This window comes from Carya illinoinensis, chromosome 1 (genome assembly GCF_018687715.1).
Source record: "Carya illinoinensis cultivar Pawnee chromosome 1, C.illinoinensisPawnee_v1, whole genome shotgun sequence".
Classification (NCBI taxonomy): Eukaryota; Viridiplantae; Streptophyta; class Magnoliopsida; order Fagales; family Juglandaceae; genus Carya; species Carya illinoinensis.
This window is the reverse complement of record NC_056752.1, coordinates 52,731,499-52,755,672: the sequence shown is the minus strand read 5'-3', so window position 1 is coordinate 52,755,672 and position 24,174 is coordinate 52,731,499. Positions and strand designations below refer to the sequence as shown.

Genomic DNA, 24,174 nt, shown 5'->3' with positions numbered 1-24,174 from the left:
ATATATGAGTCACTTCTCTTGCAATATAATTGGAAAAAGCCTCTCGAGAACCTTTTCCATAAAGCTGCATCACCTCAAATTAATGTCATACTAACTCATTATATTGTATGCAAGGTGATGAGGGTTAGGTAAATATGTACCTACACAAGTTCAAGGTTTGATTCATCAGAAGCTCTTAATATCGTGTCTACATCAACATCCACAAATACTCCAATAGGCTTTGCCCCATACCCTTTTTCAACTTTTGAAATTTCCTTGGCTTCCCAAAGTGAAATTGAATGGTTTAAATTGGGCCATATAATCATACCAATAAAATCAGCACTAGCTCCTATAGCCATTGCAGCATTTTTAGCTAATGTAATCCCGCACATTTTAACCAAAGGCCCAATCTTGTCAAGTTCTTCATTTCTGATTAAGAAAACTTGTAATTAAACATTGGGTGGCTAGTATTGGAAAACCGAATGAAAGTATGATTTTATACTCAGACAGTTGAACGGTGTGCGACTAAATTCAAACTCATTAACTAGTCGAGTTGGAGACCCAATCAGATTTTACTCGATAAAACATTCGGGTCAGGTCGTGCCATTTTAATTCGGAGCTTTCGAGTCATGTGCACATCCCTAGTTCTATAGTTTGTTTCCACAATATCAAATATGAATAGAAAAACACTATAAATGCAAAAAGAATCCATAAAAAGATTACACACATTGATGTAATACATTATTAATATATCACGTCTATTTTTCCTCTTTTCTTTTGTCTCTCTTTCTCCTCCTTTATTCTTGTGCCTCTCACCTCCTCCCATTTTCCCTCTTCATGTCCCAACTCCTTCCCACCTCTTTCATCTAATCAAGAGAGAGAGCGAGAGAGAAGATGATTTTGTACCTGTTGGTGAGGGGTGATAGCGGCAAAGATGGTGATGGAGGTGAGGGTGAAGGGTGACGTCAATGAGTGACGAGAAAGGTGAGGGCGTGGTAAGGGTGTCGTAGTGATGTTGACAAGGGGCGAGAAATGTTTGGCGACGACATTGGTGAGTGGATGTGGTAGGGACATTAATGAAGAGTTGGGAAAAGAAGAAAATGGAGAAGCACATAAGATAAAAAGAAAAATAATGATAGTCTTACTATTATTTTACTATTTTTTTTAATTTTTTAATTTTTAAAAAATTAAAAAATTACTTAATGATTAAGTAAGTAATTATCACTAAAATTATATATTTTTAAAATTTTTTTTAATGGTTAAGGATGTTAAAAAAATATTTTAGAAAAATAATAAAAAATAAATATATTATAAGTGATCAAATAGTGATAAGTATATCATTACAGTGTGACACATAAAATCCATTTATGTCATCAACAGCCCTATCTTCGTCCCTCTGCTCCAACAGTCCAACCGCTGCAACATTCATCGCAATGTGTAACATCGTCACGATCCGTATGGCGTATGCATAAGTCCACCTTCAGATCCGGCGCGTTACTGCCCACGTCCCCACATCCCTATCAAAAGCAAACAAAACTGTGAGAGCACATAAAAAAGGATGACATGAAAGGACCGGTGCCACGTGTATGTATGGTGGATCCGGACACGAGAAATAAAATAAAAGAAATGCTTACTACACTTATTATATTATAAGTATATAAAGTTCGTATAATTATTTTAAAAAAATAAAATTTATTATTAAAAATTTAAAAATTATTTTTAATTATTATTATTATATAAATTCTGTATTTATTTAACTTAAAAAAAAAAATTTAAACTGCATATAAATTATACAATACTTAACCACTAATGCAAATATCGTTTGAAATAAAAGTTGAAAAAACGAAAGAGGAGGCCAAATGAGCAAGCATCCACCCTGCCCGTACCCCAAACCACATATATAAAAGCCTCTACCTTTAACCCTCCCATTAGTTAACTAACACGGGCGCGCGCAAATACGTCCATACAAGTCCAGCAAGATTTTCCTCCTCCGCCACCACCATATCCACCAACCCCTTCCGGGCTCCCTTTCTTTCTTTGTAAGAAACCACGTAGTGACCGGAACATGTGCGACGAAAAGTGGGCTAAGGATGCCATGACCGACGACTCGTTGGTTGCGTACGTGCTGCTACGGCTCAACCAAGAACAGCCTCCGACGCAGCTACCGCTACCGCCACCGCCGGCCCCAGCCAAGCCGGCTCTCCATCTTGACTGGACTGTACGCCAGCGGCGTTCGAAATCTGGGCCAAGGACCGGCGACGGGAAGAAGAAGGCCGAACTGGCGAGAGCTAGTCCCACCACGCCACTCTCCTGGAGCGGCGCCACCTCCGTCAGCGGTGGAGGACTCGAAGGTTTCGAGGAGTCCAGCCGGTCGGTAAAAAGGACGGACGTTTCCAGATCTAAGGTTAGTTGCTCCGATTCTCTCTCTCTCTCTCTCTCTCTTCCGAACCTTACTCGGTAGGTTGCTGATGGCGAGGTTCGGACGAAGGATGACTGGATTTTTGAGTTTCCCATGATTTAACGCTTTAATGAATTGACGGTAACACCCATCTAAAAGTTGGATATTTACGTTGATTGCGTTTATCAGGGGATGGAATCTAGGCATCATCACCACCTGTCAGATTTTCCGTTCTTTTCAATCTTTTACGTTGATTCTTTTATTTTTTTTTTTTGTTCTTTGGTTTTTCCAAAACTAGATCGGTGCGTTTGCCGGTGGTCGGACCGGCCGTGTTGCAACAGTCTTGACTAAACTGCCCTCCTAATTTCGATTAATGAAGTTCGATTCCATTTCCCACATATATATATATATATATTTTTCTGAAAGATCTTTATTTATTATTTTTATAGAAGATTCATAACTTTGATTCAACGCATTCGAGTCCGGATGGCTCTGATCGAGTCTCTTATCACGTTTTTTTTCTCCTCCTCACACTACTGCTTTCCGTGTCATGGCCAACATTCGAATTGACCAAAACATCCTCCTACTAAAAAGTCCCTTGCTGCCTGCCGCCCCCTAATTCCTTGTCGGAGTCAATACTCCTCCATTGGTCATGTAACTACTTTTCCAAAATCCTTGCCCCGAGTCTCTGTCTCCCTGTGTCAACTCGTGGGGCCATTTATGTAAATGTGGAGAGAGGTGTTTTTAAGCCGCTTTTGTTTTTGTTTTTTTCGTTTTTTTAACCTCGATCGGTGGCGTGTTTTCGTGGCAAATAGGTCTGCGTATAGTTTGGTGTAGTGTTGGTAGTGGTTGTGCACTTTATGTTTGCTGCGGGAGGCAAATGATTCCCTGTTGTCGCCGCAGATTGGCTTTTCCTGTGGGCGCACGGTAAAAATCTAGATGATATACCGCCCAGCTCACCGCGACTCCGTCGGAGTCCTTTATTTTCACTTTTCACACGTGCTCTTTATTATAAAGACTAACCTCTCAGATCGCAACCGTTTATTGTTTCCGATCCTTCCGTACAGGGGGGTTGGAAATTTGGGTCAAATAGAAGTTTGCATTTGTATGGTGTCCAAAGTTGAAAACTTGATTTTTATATTTTTGGTTTTAAAAAATAAAATATTGGCCTTTTGGTGGGGACCACCTTGTCACCTAATTATGGATAAAAGAGTGTGTGGGGGAGAATCGGGAGTCTGTATATAATAGAGAAGCTGACTTTGTTGGTTATTGGTAATAGCACACCAGACCCAAAACCATTATCCATTTTTTTTTTCTCGGCAAGATTAATATATTAATAGAGAAACGAAACAGTCTATGAGCATGAGTAGAGTATTAATTATACAATACAGAATTATATTATGCAAGGAGGGCCTTTTCCACCGTAAAAGTTAAGCATATTAAGTGAAATCTAGTTTTGAGGTATGCTTCCATATGATAGATTAGAAGTGACCCATTGTGTAAGGTTATGCGTGCACCAATTCTAGGAACGGTGAATTTTTTGAACCTTCCATTCTTGAAACTGTCGAGAAAAACCATTATCGATTTAAAACTTTAAGAGATGTGCTTGGATGTCAAACACATTTTAATTTGAGATCTATTATTTTTATAAAAATTAAATACATGTTTTAATTTATTTTATATATTTAAATACATGTCTTAATTTATTTTATATATTTAAATATTATTATTTACAAATATAGGCTCGACACACCACCTTGGAATTTCAGCCTCAGGGCAGGATTTTTTAAAAATATGCAAATAATGAAAGCCACAGAGAGTTGGGTCGAGAAGGATTGCTTTAAGGGTGTGGGGTCTACAAATTGAGAAAGGTCAGATCGTGGAGCTAATACGCGCGTGTAGATTCACGAGCAAGTCGTGTGACTTCGTTTTAAAATATAAACGACGTAAACCTCGGACGTCCTAGTGATTTCCGCACAACATTTTTCTTTTAATAATATTAATATGCATATAATTTTTCGTATACATTTGGGTAAAAGAAAATTGTGGGCCGTGTGGGGGCTTTTGAATAACCAAGCCGAATGCGTGTGTAATGCAATGCTTTACTCTTGCTTCTGGCCGACAAATAATAACGACAAAGAAGGAAAGCCCGTGCAATGTCTCTGAACTGACAAAAAAGGGCACTAGAAATTTCATAACAATTATGTGGGTCTTTCTTTGACTTTGGGCATACGGTCTAGCATTTTGTATGCACAAGAGACTCACATTTTTTTTTTTTTTTATAATTATTTTTGAGAAAAAAGAGAGCCAAACGGGTGTCTTTGGGCGTCTCCAATGCCTATATTATGCAAAACTTTGACCTATGAATTCTTGGATGTAAATCTATAACTTCTGTTTACATGATTGTAACCTATATTGCGCTTGTACAGGTAGTTGTTAGGGGTGAAACTACCACCAACAAGAGGTCGAGGAAGAAAAAGGTAACTAACTCTAAACTTTCATGATATGGCCCCATCGATGAAGATTTTCATGGAACAAGAATAGGTGCCAATGTTCCATGTTGTCATGATATTATTGTGCACAAGTTTTTAATAGAAGAAAAATCTAAAAAAACTGTGGTTACCGGCTGTTATTAGTGTTCTAGACATGGTATCTCAATCATTAATTACTTTCCAAATGGATCATTCCACGGCTGCAGTAATCTTAGAACTCTAATTATACGTCGATCGACGATTAGTGAACAATTGCCATTGGAATATCAGGTGGGAATTATGTTTTTCCTTTCAATTCAAGCTTGAAACGAAGTCATGAATTAACGGGTTGCCACCTCCTTGTGTTGGTCCTTTGTTTGTTTAACTTTTGCTGATGAGTAAAATAATAGTTGGAGTCGTATGTCTTAAATATTTCCTCTTTTTGGCAGTCATTAGCTGAACTTAGAGATGAGGAAAGTTTTCTCTTAAAGGAAAGGAGAACTTTGAAAAGTGTATGTTCCTGCAACTCTTTTCTTGAGATATCTTGTTTCCATATGTTTCTGCGACTTCTTTGGTGATATCTGAGTAATAAATATTAATATTTCAATCTATTCATTGGTCAGGAACTGGCAGCCTTACGTCTCACCGTCGAGAAGCAAAGAGATGCAAATGAAAGCTTCAAGAAAATGAAGGTCAGTTTGCGCTCTCTCTCTCTCTCTCATGCAAATCTTTTATCAAATCAGGGTATTTGAATTAAATCGTCTTGGTTAACAGTTATTTCCTGATAGTAATTATAGTGTGGTCATGTGTAAACAGATGCCTGCGCACATTAGTGTGTATACATGCATGAGATATCTGTCTGTTTCTAATAATCCGCAATTTATAGGAAGACAGCTTTTATGAAGTGGTCATTCTAACAGACGTTCTACACTCTACACTACACTAATATATAGAGAATCTCATTTTGTAATGATTGACAACATAAAATGAGACAACGGAAAAGGCATGCATACGCGATTCTTAATTTCTTTTGTTTCCTAGTTAGGAATCAAGTGCATGCCAATTTGCTTCTATGATTGTTTATGATGTAAAGCCAAGAAATTGTTGCTGTACAATGCAATTAGTAAGCAATGCAGTCTAAACATATCTATATGTTTGTTACAGCTTGATTTGCAGTCACAGCAGATGATGAAAGCTACAACCTCTATGGCATCCAAGGAAGCCCTCTCTGACGGAACCCAGAAAATGGAAGAAGTTTGTAGCTCTGCTTTGATCTTTCCATCAGACGTGGCATGCGCTAATCTTGATGCTGCCCAATCCCCATGCCAATTGAAAAGTTCTCCGATGGTAGTACAGGAGGTTAGAGACTGTGAAACTTCGTCGATGTTGCCTGATCTAAATCTGCCACTCGAGGAGGATTACACATCAAAAATTTCATATGGAATGAGCTAATAAGAAAGAGAACCAGATGTCTACTGATCTTCTGTTTTCGTAATTAAGCTGATCGAGTTCATCAACTGCATCTATGCTTAATAAGAGATAATGCTTTAGTCTAACCATATATGCGCGCGGTAGGACGTCGACTTATTATAACTGAAGTACAAAACAAATTCCCCCACCGCATCCTGACACAAAGGTGTGGATTTGTCGTTTAGACATGAAGGTACGGAGGGTAGTTGTACTGTAGAGATCGTAACGCATTCGTTACATTTACATTCTTTCCTCGCTGTTTCCACAAGCGTCCAAAATTCTTTGGGGCCAACCCTCATTCCTTCTGTTTCCCTTCATTTTAGGAAATACTCACAGACAAGGTGTAATTATTCTACAGACAATCAAAGATCTAGTTTTTATGATTCGTTGTTGCGTTTTTCTTCTCCATTATTACAAATGATGAAAGCCGGATGGTTTTAATTGGTGCTTGAATGGAGCCTAGTACGATTATGTAGCATTTATAAATTATGTGAACCGCAACTTTACACAGATTCTTCAAAAGATGACTGGTGTTTGATACAGATTTGAGTGCTAACAAAAGGCGTGGAGTTTTACAGTCCAAACTACAAAAGAAGGAAATAAAGCTTCTTCTGCTGATGAGGTTTTATGAAAACGAATCTCGTACATTGTAGAAAGATATCAAAAGCTGCAACTTTACATAATTTGGATGTCATCAGTCTATGAGAGCGTCAAAAGTTTCTTCAACTTTACACAAATTGGGTGGAAAAGCAGTTGGGCAAAACCAACCCCATGTATAAGATAGTCAAAAGTCTCTTCTTGATGCTTTTTTCCTTTGTCTGGTTCGCTGAAAAAGGGTGCGCATGTTACTGCTAATCTTCCTAGTTGGTATACCTCACTTTTCAGACACCCTCTGGGGCATACATATATAATGCCAATCAAATTCCGAAAGTAAAAAGAATGAAACACAAAGAAACTCTTTACAATTACCTCGCAGTTCTGGGGTAAGAGCTTCCCTATAATTTTCTCTCAATTTTAGTTAAAAAACACACTTTTTAAAATTTTCTCTTTAATTTTATTTATCTTTAAAAAATATCTTATATCTCATTCAATATCATTTCTCTATTCTATTAAAATAATATTTTTCTATTATTCCTTTATTATTATTTCTACATTTTTAACTACTCCCTATAAAATATATATAAAAAATAATATACGAGTTGACTAATGACTTCAAATATATGGAATTAATGTTTACATCTTAAATCTATCCGTTAAAATAGGAAACTGGATGGAGTATACCCCAAATGTAAACCTTAAAATTTTTATAAAAAAACATAATATTTAAAACACCGGATATGAATGCTCTAAGAATATTTGGAGTCTTTTGTTTTGTTTTTGGAGTGGCTATAGCCTTAACATGAGGGCAGCTATGCTAACGAATGAGTTATGTCATCATGCTAGATTAGTACACCATTCCTGGAAATTTCGAGGAAAATGAAGGAAACTGTGGTTTGTGGGCCACGAGACAAAAATCAAGTAGTAGGACAAGACATTGATGCTGCTCACGATAGTTATGAGTGCCTCTTTAACCTCATTGTGTGTGCAGTCCCATGTAATATGTATGGTATGCAGCAAATATTTGCTGTAGTTTGTAGCTTCGAATTGGAAAGTTTCCTTGGCACTACAGTGAACCGAACCAAACTTCAACGTGGTTGAAGTTCGTATCCGACAAAGATGGTCTCATCCCCAAAAGATTATTTTCTATTTTCTTCCAATTTTGGCCGAGAATATTTGGAATTTTGGAACATTGGTGGTAATTCGAGGAGTTTGAACTTGTTCTTTGGTTAAAGAAAAATGTTATAAGAAAGTCTTATACCTCATAAATCCACTTAATTGGTTATTGATATATGATTTGTCATTTTTATCATTTTATTTAAATATATATATATTTAAATATTGTAATAAAAGAATAAAAATGACACATCACATATTAATTAAGTAGAGATATGTAATATAAATCTTCATGTAAAATTTCTCTTAGTCAAAATGTAGGCAGCAATGCAATGCAAGAAACAATATGATTTAAAAAAAAAAAAAAAATTACAAGAGGAAAAAAGATAGGCCCACCCGGAGTAAACATGAGGATTGGCATAGCTATTGGGCCGGGACTGGGCCATCAGTTAAACTGTATGGACCCAGACCCGAGAAGTTCTTTAAATTGAAACTTTTTTATTTGATCGTTTCATCATAAAAGGCGCACAAATTACAAAGAAAATAGTAATAAATGCTTTCAATCCATGTAGCTTTGCCCTTGCACCAGCTTTTCATCAAATCTTTTAATTTTTAAATTTTAAAAGCTTCATGAATGTTTTATTTGAAAGATGCACATCCATCACTTGAGATTAATAATAAAAAGATAATCAATTAGGATAAAAATAAAATTTGAGTTTTGTTATATATAAATAAAGTCGCATACTAATATGTATATTAATATTATTTTAAATTTAATATATCTATTTAAAATTTAAATTAATAATATTTTTAGTAAAATGTATTTTTAATTAATTATATTAAATTAATATAATTATTTGTAACTAAATTTTTTCAATATAAATACAGCTTGTTAATTAATTAAATTATTCTATTGTGTTCGCCATCATTCCATCTATCGCAATAAAGAGACAGCATCTCCATCTACGATCTAAGATTTTACTGTCTCTGACGCACAGTTTAATAAGGGCAAAATGATTTGTTTTTGGATTTTCAACATGATCAACTGCATGCAGAAGATCTTCACTGCGACTGTACTTCTCCCTGCCTAAGCTGTCAGCAGTGCTCAGTTTTCAGTACTTGATCGGTACAAACTAGTGAAAAGTATCAATCTACCTGTTTCCAACTCCTTGTTCATGCCCTCAGCAGACCTCTTCGTTTCAAGTCTGCCACACCCGCCTTTTAATTTCCTAGGAGGGGTCTGGCCTCCATACATATTTAACAGTGTTCTAGACTTAAATCTTTACATTTTCAATCTGAACTGATTAATGCACAGGGACGTAAACGTTACGCAAAGGCCAAATATATAGGTGAACTACTAGTCGATCTACTAGGACGTTGTACTTGCTTTTAATTAGAATTTTAGTTCTCACAGCGAAAAAAAATCCAAAATTATCTTTTTGTATGAAAAATAATAAACACAGTATTTTTCATAATATATTTCACAATCATATTTTTATGAAAAATATTATTATAAAATACCATATAAAAATAACATTAATGCCCTCATTTTCTATCATATATTTTTTATTATGTATTGTGAAGAGTATGGTGTGAATCACTACTCTTTTTGTATTGCTTACGAAAATGTTGATACATCTTCTCTGCTGCTTTGTACTTGATGGTCAAGGTCTTGGGAGCTGGGAGATGGTCATCGTCTATATGCGTGAACACCCACGCTAGCTATCCAACTCAAAATATTCCGTACACAACGCAAAGATTTTCTGTAGTTTTCACCCCCCAGAGAATAATCTCAATAGCCATTGTCGTTAACAGCATTATGTATGGAATATCAGTAAACTTCGTTCGTTATTGGAAGACGCGCGGTCGACTTATAAAAGCAAAAAATAATAAGTTAAGAAAATTAAATCACCGGCAGATCTTGAACAAATATTGCAGACATGAAACGAACACATTCATATATATTGCAGAAAAATATGAACTGGATCATCGCAGCTAGCTAGTTCTGATCAATCCCACGCCAACTAAATAAAAAATGAAGTAGAGAGTAGAATCAAGGTTTGCTACAGTAGTTGGTTTTTAGTATCGATATATATTATATTCATCTTCGTCGCCCACGATCTCAAAAGGACCTGCCGGATTCTTCATCCAAGTACAATAAAAGCACCTGCGTTCATGCACATGCATGACAACAAGAGCCACACAAAAACACAAAAAACGAGCCAGCCCGCCCCCATCACTCCCGACAAGAAAAAAAGAAAAAAAACAATGAAAGAAAACCCTACAGGATATGCTAATTAATCTAAATAACTACAGATGGAGTAGCACTTCTACTCACGAAATTCACACCCAGCTTCAGCTCAAGCTCAACATTACCATTCCTATAAGCATTCGCTTCCCTAGCCGTAACACTTGTAGTAGAATTCGAACTGAACAACTGAGCAACAGAAGTGACCACTGTACACTTCCTGGCATTGCGCGCTGCCTTGGCTTTGGCACTCGCCTTCTTAGCATCCGAAGATGAAGACGAAGATGTTGAGGGCGAGGCAAGTACGGGTAGTACCGAAGGAATTTCAAAGTTAGTACGGGCTTTTGAGCCTCTCAGCCGCCTCGCCGCTGCGTCGTACGCACGGGCTGCCTCCTCCGCAGTGTCGTACGTGCCGAGCCAGTGCCTGCACCGCCCGACACGGTCGCGTATCTCCGCGGACCACCTTCCCCATGGCCTCTTCCTCACCCCTCTGTAGTTCTTCTGCACCGCGACGCTTCCCGTGCCCTTATTATCATCCACCGTCTTCAACGTTTCGGTACCAAAACACTGTGAAATGGAAATAAAACCTGAGTTTTCTGGCCTGTTGCTGCTGCTTACACTTCTCTTGGTGTTATCACTGCCAAAGAGGACGTGTTGGCCCACAACAGCGGCGATTCCATCAAGAACCTGAGGCGTTTCAATTTCGGGTTCGGTTTCTTTGCTGCCAACACCACAAGAAGAAACGGTGGCTGAAACACCGGTCGAAAGTAGGGGAAGCTGACTGAGAGGGTGGAGAAGGTTGAGGTGATTTGGGGCCAAGCTTGAAGTAATTGGTAAGTGGGTACCGCAGGAAGGCCCATCAGAGCACGGTGTGTAGGTGAGAAACCCTAGCGTCTCGTGTTCACGAAAATGCGCCGAATTCAGGAAGGTAACTGTTTGCAAGGCTTTGCTGTTCATGGTGTTACCGTCACCGCCTCTACCTTGAACGCAGGAGGTGAAACAACCAATACTACTGGAGACCGATGAATTTGCATGGAACAGTTTATATAGTGCCAAGAAAATTACTATTTATTATTTAAAAAAAAAAAAAAACCTATCATCTTGCTGTCAATGACTCAAGATCGATGAAGACAGTAATCCCGGCCACTATATTTTACACGCTTGTCTTCCCCTGGAAGTAGGGATATACGATAATTGTTTTTTGGGAGGTGGGATGTACGATAGTTATTGACTAAAATATCCCCAATACGTGTTGAATTTTACATATGGGGTTTTATCGTTAGCTTTCATGCATGAGCAATTGCGAACGTTTCTGGCCAAAAGTACAGATCAGATCCTTCTAGCATCATAGATTGATGTATATACAAAATGTCTAACATACCCCCGATCATGGGCATTTGATTTTAGATGGGGCCAAAAATGGCATTAAGGAATAAATGAAGGCTAATCGGGAACAAGACGATTTGATGGGCAATTAAGGGAGTGCACCATCTCGAGGATTTGATGGGTCGGGTGGATTCATAGCCGTTGGATTACATAACGTGAAGATGATGAGAGGGCGTCACAGTTCCGTCAAGGGAAAAGACTGTTTGACTGCTTAGCTTTTTGCCTTTGGTGATAGCTATTAAATACGTTTCGATTGCGTTGCTTTGGGCCTTTAGCCAGAGGGATGATCGGGTGAAACGGAGATACGCGGGAATAACCGTGCGGAGTCAAGTGAGAGACCGTTAACTAAGAAGATGGTGTGATCGAAATGGTGAAGATAGGAGGGAATGTCAGCCTTTGATCTGGAGAATTGCCACACGAAAGGTCAGGATCTTATCAATCACGGAGATTTTGGGTCCACACTCCACGGAGAGTGTTGGCTTTGGGGGGCAAAAAAATCTTTGGAAAATGGATGATCATGACCTTGTAATCTTTTGGGAGATACAGAGGGGAAGGGATAGTTGTCTGTTTTGTCTACTTGTCTTGAATACGCAGATAAAAAGGCAAAGGTCTCCTTATAAGATCTTGTGGTGTTTTCTAGGTTTGGCAAATCACGAGTATCCCATCTGTTCTAATCAATAATCATCTATCTTCTATTATACGAAGTCTTAATTCAACATTCAAATATATATAGCAATATGCTAAATTGTTGTGGTCACATTAATATGTTGGTGAACTGTTCTTGTCAAATAACTGCATCACTCAATACTACTTAAGTTGAAATCATCGATGAACGTACGGAATATCTGGATTCCATAAAAACTGTGACTAAGTTAAAATGAGTTGAATTGAATTATAAATAATAATATTTTATAAATAGGTGAATTTAATTTTTTTAAATCAAGATAAGTTTAACTTTATTATAAAAAATTTAAAAGGTAATAAATTCTATCAATAATTAATTTTAAATTAGTTGAATTTGATTCAATAATCAATCACATCCTTATTCAAGATATGGGTCGGTCGGCGAATGTTTCTAGTGACCAGTCAGTTCTTCAGTAAGGCATTTCTAATTTTCTTATAAATTGACAATAGTTTATATATCTTCATATGTAAAATTATATCTTTTAAAAATTAATTTTGTATATAAAAAAAACTCACACATTAAATTATGAATATTTTAATCAAATAATAATAAAAATATTAATTATTTTATTTTATTTTTCTATTAATCTGGATGGTTCAATAAATTCAATAGACCAAGGCGTTGTATATGAGATGCGAAGAGTGCTTCATCAAATTCAGTAGTATGAAGTCGTAGTTCAACCCCACCACAGTACGTTCATGTCCCCAAAATGAAAAGATTAACCAAAAATGAAAACCCATGGAAATGAAATCCAGGACTAGCAAATGGATGATGGGAAATTTCCGTTATATATTCAATAGATCAACGAAAAAGTAGAGAGATAGAGCAACGGGAGCACAAGGAAGGAAAAGAGCCGTTCGGATAGAGAGAGAAAGAATCTTAAAAATATTATTTAAAGAATGAAAAGTAAATCTTTAAATATGAATAATAATTATTTATAGTTATGCATAATTTTAAAGATATATAACTCAATGTGGATAATTGTAAGGACATATTAGTTAATTTTAAAGACGAAGATAAAGATAAATAATTCTAATATTAATGTTCTTAGCATTTTAAAGAAAGTAGTTTATTATAACGACAAATGGATACGTACAACCGTGCATGAATTTGCAACCTCGAACGCAACTCTTTCTTGTCGAATTTCAAGTTGATGACTCAGAAGGGTCCAAAACCCTATACTGCATACGAGCAAATTAGGACCAATTCTGGTTTGCAAGTCTGCATGATATATGTCATCATCGTGTGGTCTTTATGTACAGAAGGGTTCCTGATCTCTTCTTACTTATAATACGTCCTTTTTACGATTGGAGAGAGATTGGTGAGAACATTCAAGCGTTAAAAATCACTTGACAAGGTAATCCCATTCAAGACAAAGTTTAGAGCTAGAATCGCCCAAGAAACTGTTGGGGCGATCGATGACCATCTTTTAGTACTCGGAAGTCAATCTTCGAAATGGTGGTCCATGCACCAACCTCAAACGTACAATTATTCTCTCTCTCTCTCTCTCTCACACACAGAGATACCCACGAGAGGAAACCGTGGTGTTGGCTTGTTTTGGGCATATTTCAAGGTGGTGCCGGAAGTGGCCTACTCTCGTTTTGATACTAGAAAGAATCATTCGATAGAAACAAAAAAGAATGTCGGTCTATAACACCCTATACACCTTCTAAGATAGAGGAAGACAGAGACGAGTTGCCAAAAAAGAGAGAAAAAGATGGTGTTCCCCAGAGAGAGAGAGAGAGGACTGAAGCACGCGAAGTTTTTAGTGTTGTTTTACACACACACTTTGGACCGAGAGACTCTCTCTTGCTAGGAGAGAAATGGATTAAAATTTCACATGGAGCTTCGAGAAAGAGAGAGGGAGAAAATTGGTGGGAAAATCCCAAGAAGATAGATGACAAAGGAAGTATGTTATTATGATAGCTTTATGATTCTTGAATCTCGGTCGTGTACACATTTGTGCAAGTTTCAATTTCTTGTTGCAAGTTCTTTATTATGGCTTTGTGGGAAATGTAAAAATTGCCCCAACACAACTAACGTTTTGCGCGTCCCCTTTTAGGTCACATTGTTTTTGCCACTTTTAAATATCCTTCCATCTCTTTCTATATCTTTCGTGAGAATGGTACTGTGCAGGCAGAGTAAACAGCAGCAAAACATGGAGTATGTTTTATCATCACAGCTAGGGAGTCTGGAAAAGGCATTGGGCTGGGCAGAGTCACCTGGCTATATTTGGGTTCGAAACATGGACCAAAGTCCAGAAAAAATCGTTCTTAAAAACTGCAATAACCCATAGCGGAAAGTAAAAATGCTTAGCAAATATGATCATCTCACGTTTAACGCAATTACCATTATACCAATTGGCAGAGAGATCTTATACGTATTTTAGCTGGTTATTTTAGCACCTCCTATATAAAATCTTGGGGACAGCCAAAAGAAGGTTATGGTTAAGCAATAGATCATTCTATGCATGCTTGCAATGTAGAGCAAGGCCGGATAACAGACTACTGAGAATATTGATGAAATATATGGCAAAATGTGATCAAACTAGATCTAACAGATGATATTATCTATATATCATGTTCACATTACAAATCTCACGTGCAACTCGACATCAAATCAACATTTTCATAGTTTCAGTTACCCTTGTCCAGTGCCGGTATACCTCCAAGCAGAATCCCAGCTGCATGCTCCAATTCCTGCTCTGTGATGATCAATGGCGGAAGAAGTCTAATAACGTTTCCTTTTCCCGCAGTTAACACTAGAAGGCCAGAGTTTTGACAGGCATCTACTAGCGGTGAAGCGGATACATCCAGTTCTATCCCAATGATAAGCCCTAGGCCTCGTACTTCTCGCACATGAGAGTTGCCTCCTAGCTTTTTAATCAGCAGTTCTTTGAAGTACTGACCTTTGTTTGAGACACTGGCCAAAAAACCAAGGCTTGAGACTTTCTCCAAAACGGCTAGAGCAGCAGTACAAACAAGTGGGCCACCTGCAAACGTGCTGCCGTGATCTCGGTAACGAATGGCGGCGGCAACTTTCTCAGTCACCAGCATAGCTCCTATGGGAAGGCCTCCGGCAAGAGGCTTTGCACGTATCATAATATCTGGGACTATACCATACGCTTCATGCGCCCATAGATAACCAGTACAACCCAGTCCACATTGCACCTACCATAACAAAATCTATAACAATCGGTCGAAATGTGGGCCAGCCAAAAGTTTTTTCATAGAAAATGTTTCATCTTCTGCTAGTTTCATCAGCATTAATGTTCTTAATTTGCTTTCAAAGGAATGTTAAAGAAGTTCGAATTCCACTTAGAAATTAGTGCCCCATTGTCATGTAATTGAAGGCAAATTAAAAGCAGTTGTACATGACTCATGGGTGTATAAGATATCTCCAAAGACACAAGCTATAATATATGTATTCGTATCAAACTTTGGATCTAAGATAAAAAGGGATATTGCATGGGACCAAAACCTTCACCTAAATGATCATTATAACCAGGTTTTATGTACGTACCATCTCTAGGTTCCTGTAACTCCACCTCAAATGACAAATGAGATGAAGACCGTGAGCAGTTAATTAATGCAAGAATGTGATGGCCGACCTATGGATAGAAAGAAAAATGTAAGAAATATACTTGGAATTTTTTCTTTTTGGTCTGTTTCTTTTCCTGGCTATGTAGGAATAATAGAGTCACCAAATCGAAACACCCATTGTACGTACCTAGATATGCCCACCCATTATACAAGCAAGAAAACGTACAATTCGAATAAAGAGAGACTCGCAAAGAAATGCAACTACTTGAAGGCTATTTTATTGTCTTGCAAGGATTGGTACTTGATACTTCAAAATTTAATGCAAAAATTATCAACTAAGTGCTGAATTGGCACAACGAATTAATTAATGAACATATATAAAATCAATGAGTTCAAAAGCCCGTATCCAACATTTTCCATCAAAATTACATGGACATGGCCATTTCCATGAGCTAGCTAGGCTTGCGTGCAGTTGTGGGTTTAGGTGTTGGATTCACCAAACCAACCTAGCTCCAAATCGACAAGAAACTTGGCTAATTAAAGTGAAGCATAATTAAACTAGTGTCTATATATATATGCCAAGTATTTAGATATTCTGATTAAAAGATATATAATGGATCGCATAAAAACCAGTACTACCTTTGTATAGAATAGAATATGCTACCAAAATGAACAGCTGGCCTACCCACCTACCTCGTCAAAGACAAGAAGTGAGCCAGAATCATCACAAGCTCTCCGCAAGGAATATAAAAATTCCCTTCGAGCACTCTATATGCCGCCCTCGCCCTGGATGGGCTCCAAAAACACAGCAGCGATTTTTCTACGTTGAATCAGTTGTGTTGCAGCTTCTATATTCCCATACTCCAGGAAAGTAACTCCTGGCATGAGGGGTTCAAAGGGTGATCGGTAATGCCCTTTGCTTGTCAATGCAAGGGATCCCACTGTTCTCCCATGGAAGCTGTTCCTGAAGGAAATGAACTCTATCTGGGGCTGTTCCGCTTCTGGGTGCGTAAATCTTTGAAACCTTCTCGCGAATTTAATAGCAGCTTCGTTGGCTTCGGTTCCAGTGTTGCAGAAAAATACACGATCAGCAAACGTCGTACAATCCACAATGCGTTTCGTGAGCTCCACCTTAAGAAACGGTGGCATTTTGTATTTAAAGTTAGCTAATTCCTGGAAAGAAAAACCAAACATTTCTTGCTGTTGCTCACTCCGGCTATCCAAAAATCACACAAGAAGATATTTAAGTGGTTTAATAAATTGTTTACGTCTACTGAAACCTCTTTTATAAAATTTGTACGAAATTTACAAAAACTTTACAAATTTCTATCTCTCTCTCACGTACCCTCTCTCTCTTGTTTCTTTTCCTACTACGTTTTGCAACTGAGCTCTCTCCTATTTATAGGAGAGAGCAGCCTACAATTTATTTTAGTGCAGTGATTTATGGAAGAAACTGAGGCGTCACTTGCTGCAGACACTGTACATGTCTGTGAGTGGCGCCTAATACGCCAAGGAAAGAAACGGTGCACACTGCAAGTGGGTTTTTCAACAATCACCCCCTCCACCCAAGTGTGTCATACCAGACTGCTTGCAAACTGAATCATTCTTCAAATGAATACACTTCTTTCTTTCATATGAAAGACTTCTGCTATCGAATACGCTCCAATGCGCCCGAAGGTGCTCAACAGTAGTATACAATACTGATCAAGTCCAAACAGTGTTGGAACTTGATCCCTGTGACGACTTTTGTCAACATATCTGCTGGATTATCTTCAGTGCCAATTTTCTGAAGTTTGATGTCCTCTTCTTCTAATATTTCACGCACAAAGTAAAATCGGACATATATGTATTTTGTTCGAGAGTGATATACTTAATTCTTGGCCAAATGAATTGCACTCTAACTGTCACAGTAAACGGTAACATTTTGCTACTCAAAGCCCAAATCTGTTACCAATCTCTGTAACCAAATAGCTTCTTTCACGGCTTCTGTTATAGCCATGTATTCAACCTCAGTTGATAATAGTGCAATTGTCGATTGTAAAGTTGATCGCCAACTAACTGGTCCTCCAGCCATGATGAACACATATCCAGTTGTTGATCGGCGTTTGTCAAGATCACCTGCATAGTCTGAGTCAACATATCCAGTTACTATACTATCTTCACTCTTCTCGAACTTCAAACCAACATCTATGGTCCCTGAAATATACCATAGAATCCACTTAACCGCATGCCAATAAACATTTCCAGGATTATGCATATAGCGACTAACTAAGCTAACGGTCTGGGAGATATCAGGTCGTGTACACTCCATGGCATACATTAAGCTTTCAAAAACACTTGCATATGGGACATTCCTCATGTAGTCCTGTTCTTCATTGGTTTTAGGAGACTGCAATGCACTAAGTTTGAAATATGGGGCCATAGGAGTACTCACCGGCTTCGTCTTTGAGTCGATGTTGAAGCGTTGCAGTATTCTCTTCAGATACTGCTTCTGAGTAAGGTGAACTGTACCTTTCACCCTATCTCTGCTGATCTCCATCCCCAGTATTCTTCGTGCTTCTCCCAGATCTTTCATTTCAAACTCATGACTTAACTGATTTTTTAAGCAATTTATCTCTCCCTTGCTTTTACATGCAAGTAATATATCATCTACATATAAAAGCAAATAAATGAAAGATCTACTTGTAAGTTTTCTGAAATATACACAATGATCGTATTGGCAACGAGTGTATTTCAGATCCATCATAAAGCGGTCGAAATGCTTGTACCATTGCCGAGGTGACTGCTTCAAGCCATAGAGAGACTTCTTCAGACTGCATACCCAATTTTCTTTTCCAGCTTCTTTAAAACCTTTTGGTTGAGACTGATTAATCTCCTCTTCCAGATCACCATGTAAGAAAGCTGTCTTTACATCAAACTGTGCTAACTCAAGATCAAATTGTGCAACCAAAACTAGCAATATCTGAATGGATGAATGCTTCACAACAGGAGAAAATACTTCACTGTAGTCAATTCCTTCTGTCTGAGCGTAGCCCTTGGCTACCAACCTAGTTTTGTATCGTACTCTATTTTTAGCAGCTTGATCATCTTTCTGATTGAAGATCCACTTACAACCAATTGTCTTCTTTCCTCTTGGGAGCACGAGTTCCCAAGTCTGGTTCTGGTGAATAGACTGCATCTCTTCATTCATCACCTTTGTCGATTCAATTTGTTCACTGGACTGAATGGCTTCTCTGTAAGTGATTGGGATCTCACCCCTTTCAGTTGGTAATGCATATGTCACATAGTCTGCAAAACGTATCGGTACACATTTCTCTCATCTCGGTCTGTTGGTTGCTATTGATTCGGGTTGACATGGAGGTACTGTGACTGGATTATCAACCTCATCTTGTCCATGCTTTCCCAACTTCTTTGAAGTAATAAACTTCACACTCTGCGAATCATCTGATATTTTGCCATCACTGCTGCCTTCACTGGAATCTTTATATTTATGTGACTTAAGCATTTCAGATTCGTTGAATGTTACATCTCTACTGATGATCACCTTTTTAGACTCTATACACCAGAGTCTATAGCCTTTTACACCAGTACTAAAGCTCAAGAATTTTACTTTCTTGGCTCTAGAATCAAACTTACTTTTTTTAGCATGATAATAAGCAGGACATCCGAAAATGTGTAAAGAGTTATAATTAGTAGCATGTGTACCTCTCCACATTTTAGTGGGTGTCTTCCCGTCATTAGCAATTGCGGGTAGTCGGTTGATGAGGTGGCAGACATATGTCACAGTTTCAGCTCAGAATTGTTTACTGAATTAAGCATTCAGCAACATATATCACACTTTCTCTAGTAAAGTACGATTCATCCGTTCGGTCATACCGTTCTGCTGCGGTGTACCTCGTACCATGAAGTATATGACAATTCCCTTTCTCCAGCATACTTCCGTGAAGAGGTCTGAAGTGTACTCAACTCTATTATTAGATCTGAGCTGCTTGATCTTCCTGCCGATCTGAGTTTCAACCATTTTCTTCCAAACAAGGAAGATTTTCAACACTTCATCTTTATTCTTCATCATATACACCCACACACGATGAGAATAATCATCAACAAAAGTTACAAACCAATGCTTACCTCCCAAAGATGCATTTTGGGTAGGTCCCCAAACATCAGAGTGCACATAGTCAAGTATTCCCTGTGTATTGTGTACAGCGGTTCCAAACTTGATCCGCCTCTGCTTCCCCAATACACAGTGCTCATAGAAAGACATTTTACCAGTCTTGTCACTTTTGAGTAAGCCTTACTTCACCAGTGTTTGCAAAACTTTTTCTCCTGCGTGTCCCATACGCATATGCCAAAGACTGGTGGTGTCAGCATCAGTCTCATCTAGCTTCTCATATCATGTGGAAACTCTTCCATCAACAGTACTTCCTTGCAAGAAGTACAAGTTTTCTCACCTCAAGCTCTTTATTGCCACCTGAATTCCCATTAGTACTTTGAGAGTTCCGTCTTCAATGGTGATTCTGAATCCCTTTGAATCCAGAGATCCCAATGAAATGAGATTCTTCTGCAAGTCCGGAACGTACCGAACTTCTATCAGAGTCTTTGACGCTGCCATCATATAGCTTTAACCGAATGCTACCTATTCCCTGAGTCTTACAGGCACTGTCATTGCCCATAAGTATTGCTCCACTTTTAATTTTTGTGAAGTCAGTAAACCAGTCCCGATTGAGACACATGTGATAGGTACATCTGAAATCCATAATCCATTCATCGGAATGACAAATGGATGATGAACTTGTCAAGGTAAAATCTGAATCATCATCTATGTCCACGACATTGGCTATGGTGGGTTGATTCTGCTGTTGTCCCTTCAGCTTGGGACAATCCTTCTTCCAGTGTCCTTTGTTGTGACAAAAAGAACACTCGTCTCTGGCGAGCTTTCTGTCGACTGATGAACCACGTGATATGGCCCGAATTTTCGATTGAAAACAGTTCTTCTTTCTAAGATACCTTGACTGTGGTCTCCCTCTTGCTGTTAGATCTTCACTTGATGTATTTAGTTGTACCTGCTTATCTTTTCTGGGGTACTCATTACTAATTAAAGAGCTAGATACATCTTTAAAACTAATATTTTCCTTCTAATACAGTAAAGTAGTAATTAAATACTCATATGTATCAGGCAAGGAATTTAACAAAAGTAAAGCTTTATCTTTATCTTCGATTTCAGCATCCAAGTTTAACAAATCAGGAAGAATTTGGTTGTAACTATTCAGATGTTTAGACATAGAAATATCTTCACGAAATTAGAATCTGAAGAGCTTTTTCTTCAAGTACAAACGGCTCTCAATGCTCTTATTCATGAACTTATCCTCCAATTTCTGCCAAAGTTTCTTAGCATTTGTCTCTCTCATGACAAAATATTTCTGTTCTTTGGTAAGGCATAACTGGATTGTACTATAAGATTGGGTATTAAGCTTCTTCCAGTCCTGATCAATCATATCATCTGACTTTCCGTCCAATGCAATATCCAACTCTTGTTGGATCAAAACATCCATGACTTCACACTGCCACATGCCGAAGTTGCTTGTTCCATCGAATTTCTCAACTTAAAACTTGACATTTGACACTGTGGACCGATGCCCAGAGCTACTGGCATTTTCAGAGCTCTTATCTCTTCCAGATCCTTCCATTTGAATTTAAAAAATTTAGACAATAAAATTTCAAAATTCTAACCATACAGATGAGTCTGGAATGATCCAAATAGTTGGAAAGTATTATTTGATCGTTGAAATCGGATTCCAAATGGATTAGATCAAGCCTGACAAGAATCTAAGAAACAGGCAGTCTTGATCGTCTGGCACGAGAGATGCACGCGCGGCAGACGCGTCTGTGGCGTGTGTGATACACGCGCTGTTGCTGTTGGGTGCGTGGGTGCGCATCTAGCGCGTGAGAGACACGTGTAGAGTACCTCTAGGGCACGTGAGGTACGTGAGAGGCACACTTCTTCAACCTCCGGGCTCGTGGCGGCGCGTGTCAGTGAGTGGGGCGCGTGGAGCGTGAGTGGCACTCGTCTTCAACCTCCAGATGCGCGTGGAGCTCATGGGTTCACGCTCCTATCTTCTACCGGCACATGCGGCTTCATCTGACCTCTATTTTCGATTCCGTTTGCGGCAACAGATTTGTCCCAATGCGAGGAACACCCTGGAGTTGTCAAAATTTGATTTTGATCAACTTGAATTTTCAGACAGCTCGAACCAGATCTCTGATACCAATTGTTGCGCACTTTATCCGTCCGAAAATCACACAAAAAGATATTTAAGTGGTTCAGCAAATTGCCTACGTCCACTGGAGCCTCTTTTATAAAATTTGTACGAGATTTACAAAAACTCTACAAATCTCTATCTCTCTCTCACGTACCCTCTTTCTCTCTTGTTTATTCTCCCACTACGTTTTGCAACTGAGCTCTCTCCAATTTCTAGGAGAGAACAGCCGACAATTTATTTTGGTGCAATAATTTATGGAAGAAACTGAAGTGTCACTTGCTGCAGACATTGTGCGTGTCTGTGAGTGAGGCCTAATATGTCAAAGAAAGAAATGGTGCACACTGCAGGTGGGTTTTTCAACACTTGCTTCATTGTTCTGACCTGTGGGATCGCATAATAGGCATTACTGACATGGGTAAGCATACCGGCCTGCTCCATGACCACCCGTACCCAGTCTGGGTTGCCGTGTCCGAACGCGTTGACGCCTATCCCAGAAGACAAGTCCAGATACTCCCGCCCCTCGGGGTTGTACAATTTACAACCTTTGCTGCTGGAGAACACCGCTGGCGCTCTGGCATACGTCCCAACTAGTACCCTACCCTCGGCCTCCATCAGCTCTTTGCTCACCCCCACAGCCTTCTTCACAGAATTTGGTGTGTGAACCTCCACGTTTGCGCACGCCTTCACCCGACGGTGACGGTGTGGGTACACTGTCGGAGAAATCAGACGGCTGATGGAAAACTGGAGAAAACTCATTGTATTTCACGGTTGGTGTCATAAAAAGAAAGTACGTGAACATGGGGGACCAAAATAGACGAAATTCTCAATGACGAATATGAATATGAATACAGATATGAATACGATCTGATTTAAGAGAATGGGATCGATGAATTAATTCAAGTTTTGTAGCGAAAAAATAAATATAATAAAGTGTACCATAATTGAGAAAATAAGATTATTCGAATCAGGATTGAAACTTGAAATAATTGAATGGATTTTATTCAAATTCGTAAGCCTTTTATTTTTTTTCATTTTTTGGTTGACCTTTTTGCTCGCAGCGTTTACGCTTCATAAGGGGTACCCCTTGTTTTGTTTTCACTTATAACTATTATTCACACGTAATTCCACGTAATAACGTAGGGTCTTGCATGCAATAAATTATTAATTAATATTAATAAATATGTTATATTTTATTTAATAAAATATAAGTAAGATAATAGTATGATGTATAGAATTTTCATATATTATTTTATATTTAAATAGCATTATATATATTTATAATAATTATTTTATTAGTTTTTAATTTCATAATTTTTAGTATATAATAATTGGAAAGGATTTTATTAAAAATTTTAGATACATTTAATATTTTTCTAGAATTAATATGACTTCTCTTAAAAAAAAAAAGGAATAATAAGACAAAGAGAAGGATTTTAATATTTTTTACTTTTATCTCTTGATTCTCTCATTTTCTTTCAAGAAAAATGCTAGCCTTTGCATCGAGTGATTTTGGGCCTTTGCATCGACTGATTTTGGGCTACTGGGCGTTTGGCCCAGAAGTGATTGCTTTTGTTTCAAGCTCTGGACCCGTCGTAAAGAGATTTAGGCCTGGTTCCTTTTTTTTTTTTTTTTTTAAATCTCAAATTTAAAATTTCATCTCATTTCATTTGATTATTATAATTCTTTAAAAAATCTTCTTTTTTTTTATATTTAAATCTCAAATTTAAAATTTCATCTCATTTCATTCGATTATTATAATTCTTTAAAATTTTTTAAATAAAATATAAAAAATAATAAAAATTCTATATATAATTATCTTTACATATTTTTTATGCACTTTATTAATAAATTGGTTGGGTTATTTTTTTAAATATAAAATAATTACTTTGACCAATCACATAAATAAGAGTGCAAAAAATAACCAAAACTAACTGTATGTAACAAAATTCAAAAAATAAAATAAAATTTTTAAATCTAAAAAAAATAATATTTTAACAATATCTTATTAATTTTTAATTTTCA

At 37.8% G+C, this 24,174-nt stretch overlaps 3 protein-coding genes across 3 annotated transcripts; 1 reads left to right on the top strand and 2 right to left on the bottom strand.

The window, feature by feature from the left end:
• Positions 1 to 1,818: 1,818 nt before the first annotated feature.
• On the top strand, positions 1,819 to 6,703 carry LOC122284841. Its single transcript, XM_043095321.1, has 5 exons — positions 1,819 to 2,383; positions 4,807 to 4,857; positions 5,298 to 5,360; positions 5,472 to 5,540; positions 6,013 to 6,703. Exons 1-5 carry the CDS (start codon positions 2,045 to 2,047, stop codon positions 6,298 to 6,300), a joined length of 810 nt encoding a protein of 269 aa, XP_042951255.1. The 5' UTR covers positions 1,819 to 2,044; the 3' UTR covers positions 6,301 to 6,703.
• A 3,434-nt stretch (positions 6,704 to 10,137) lies between these two features.
• LOC122303470 (ethylene-responsive transcription factor ERF084) lies at positions 10,138 to 11,350 on the bottom strand. The gene has a single exon (XM_043115269.1). It carries the CDS (start codon positions 11,234 to 11,236, stop codon positions 10,334 to 10,336), a length of 903 nt encoding a protein of 300 aa, XP_042971203.1. The 5' UTR covers positions 11,237 to 11,350; the 3' UTR covers positions 10,138 to 10,333.
• A 3,636-nt stretch (positions 11,351 to 14,986) lies between these two features.
• LOC122303462 (acetylornithine aminotransferase, mitochondrial) lies at positions 14,987 to 22,908 on the bottom strand. Its single transcript, XM_043115258.1, is given in 3 exon segments — positions 14,987 to 15,520; positions 16,586 to 17,023; positions 22,534 to 22,908. Coding segments are annotated over 3 exon segments (1,347 nt in total).
• Between the last annotated feature and the right edge of the window lie 1,266 nt (positions 22,909 to 24,174).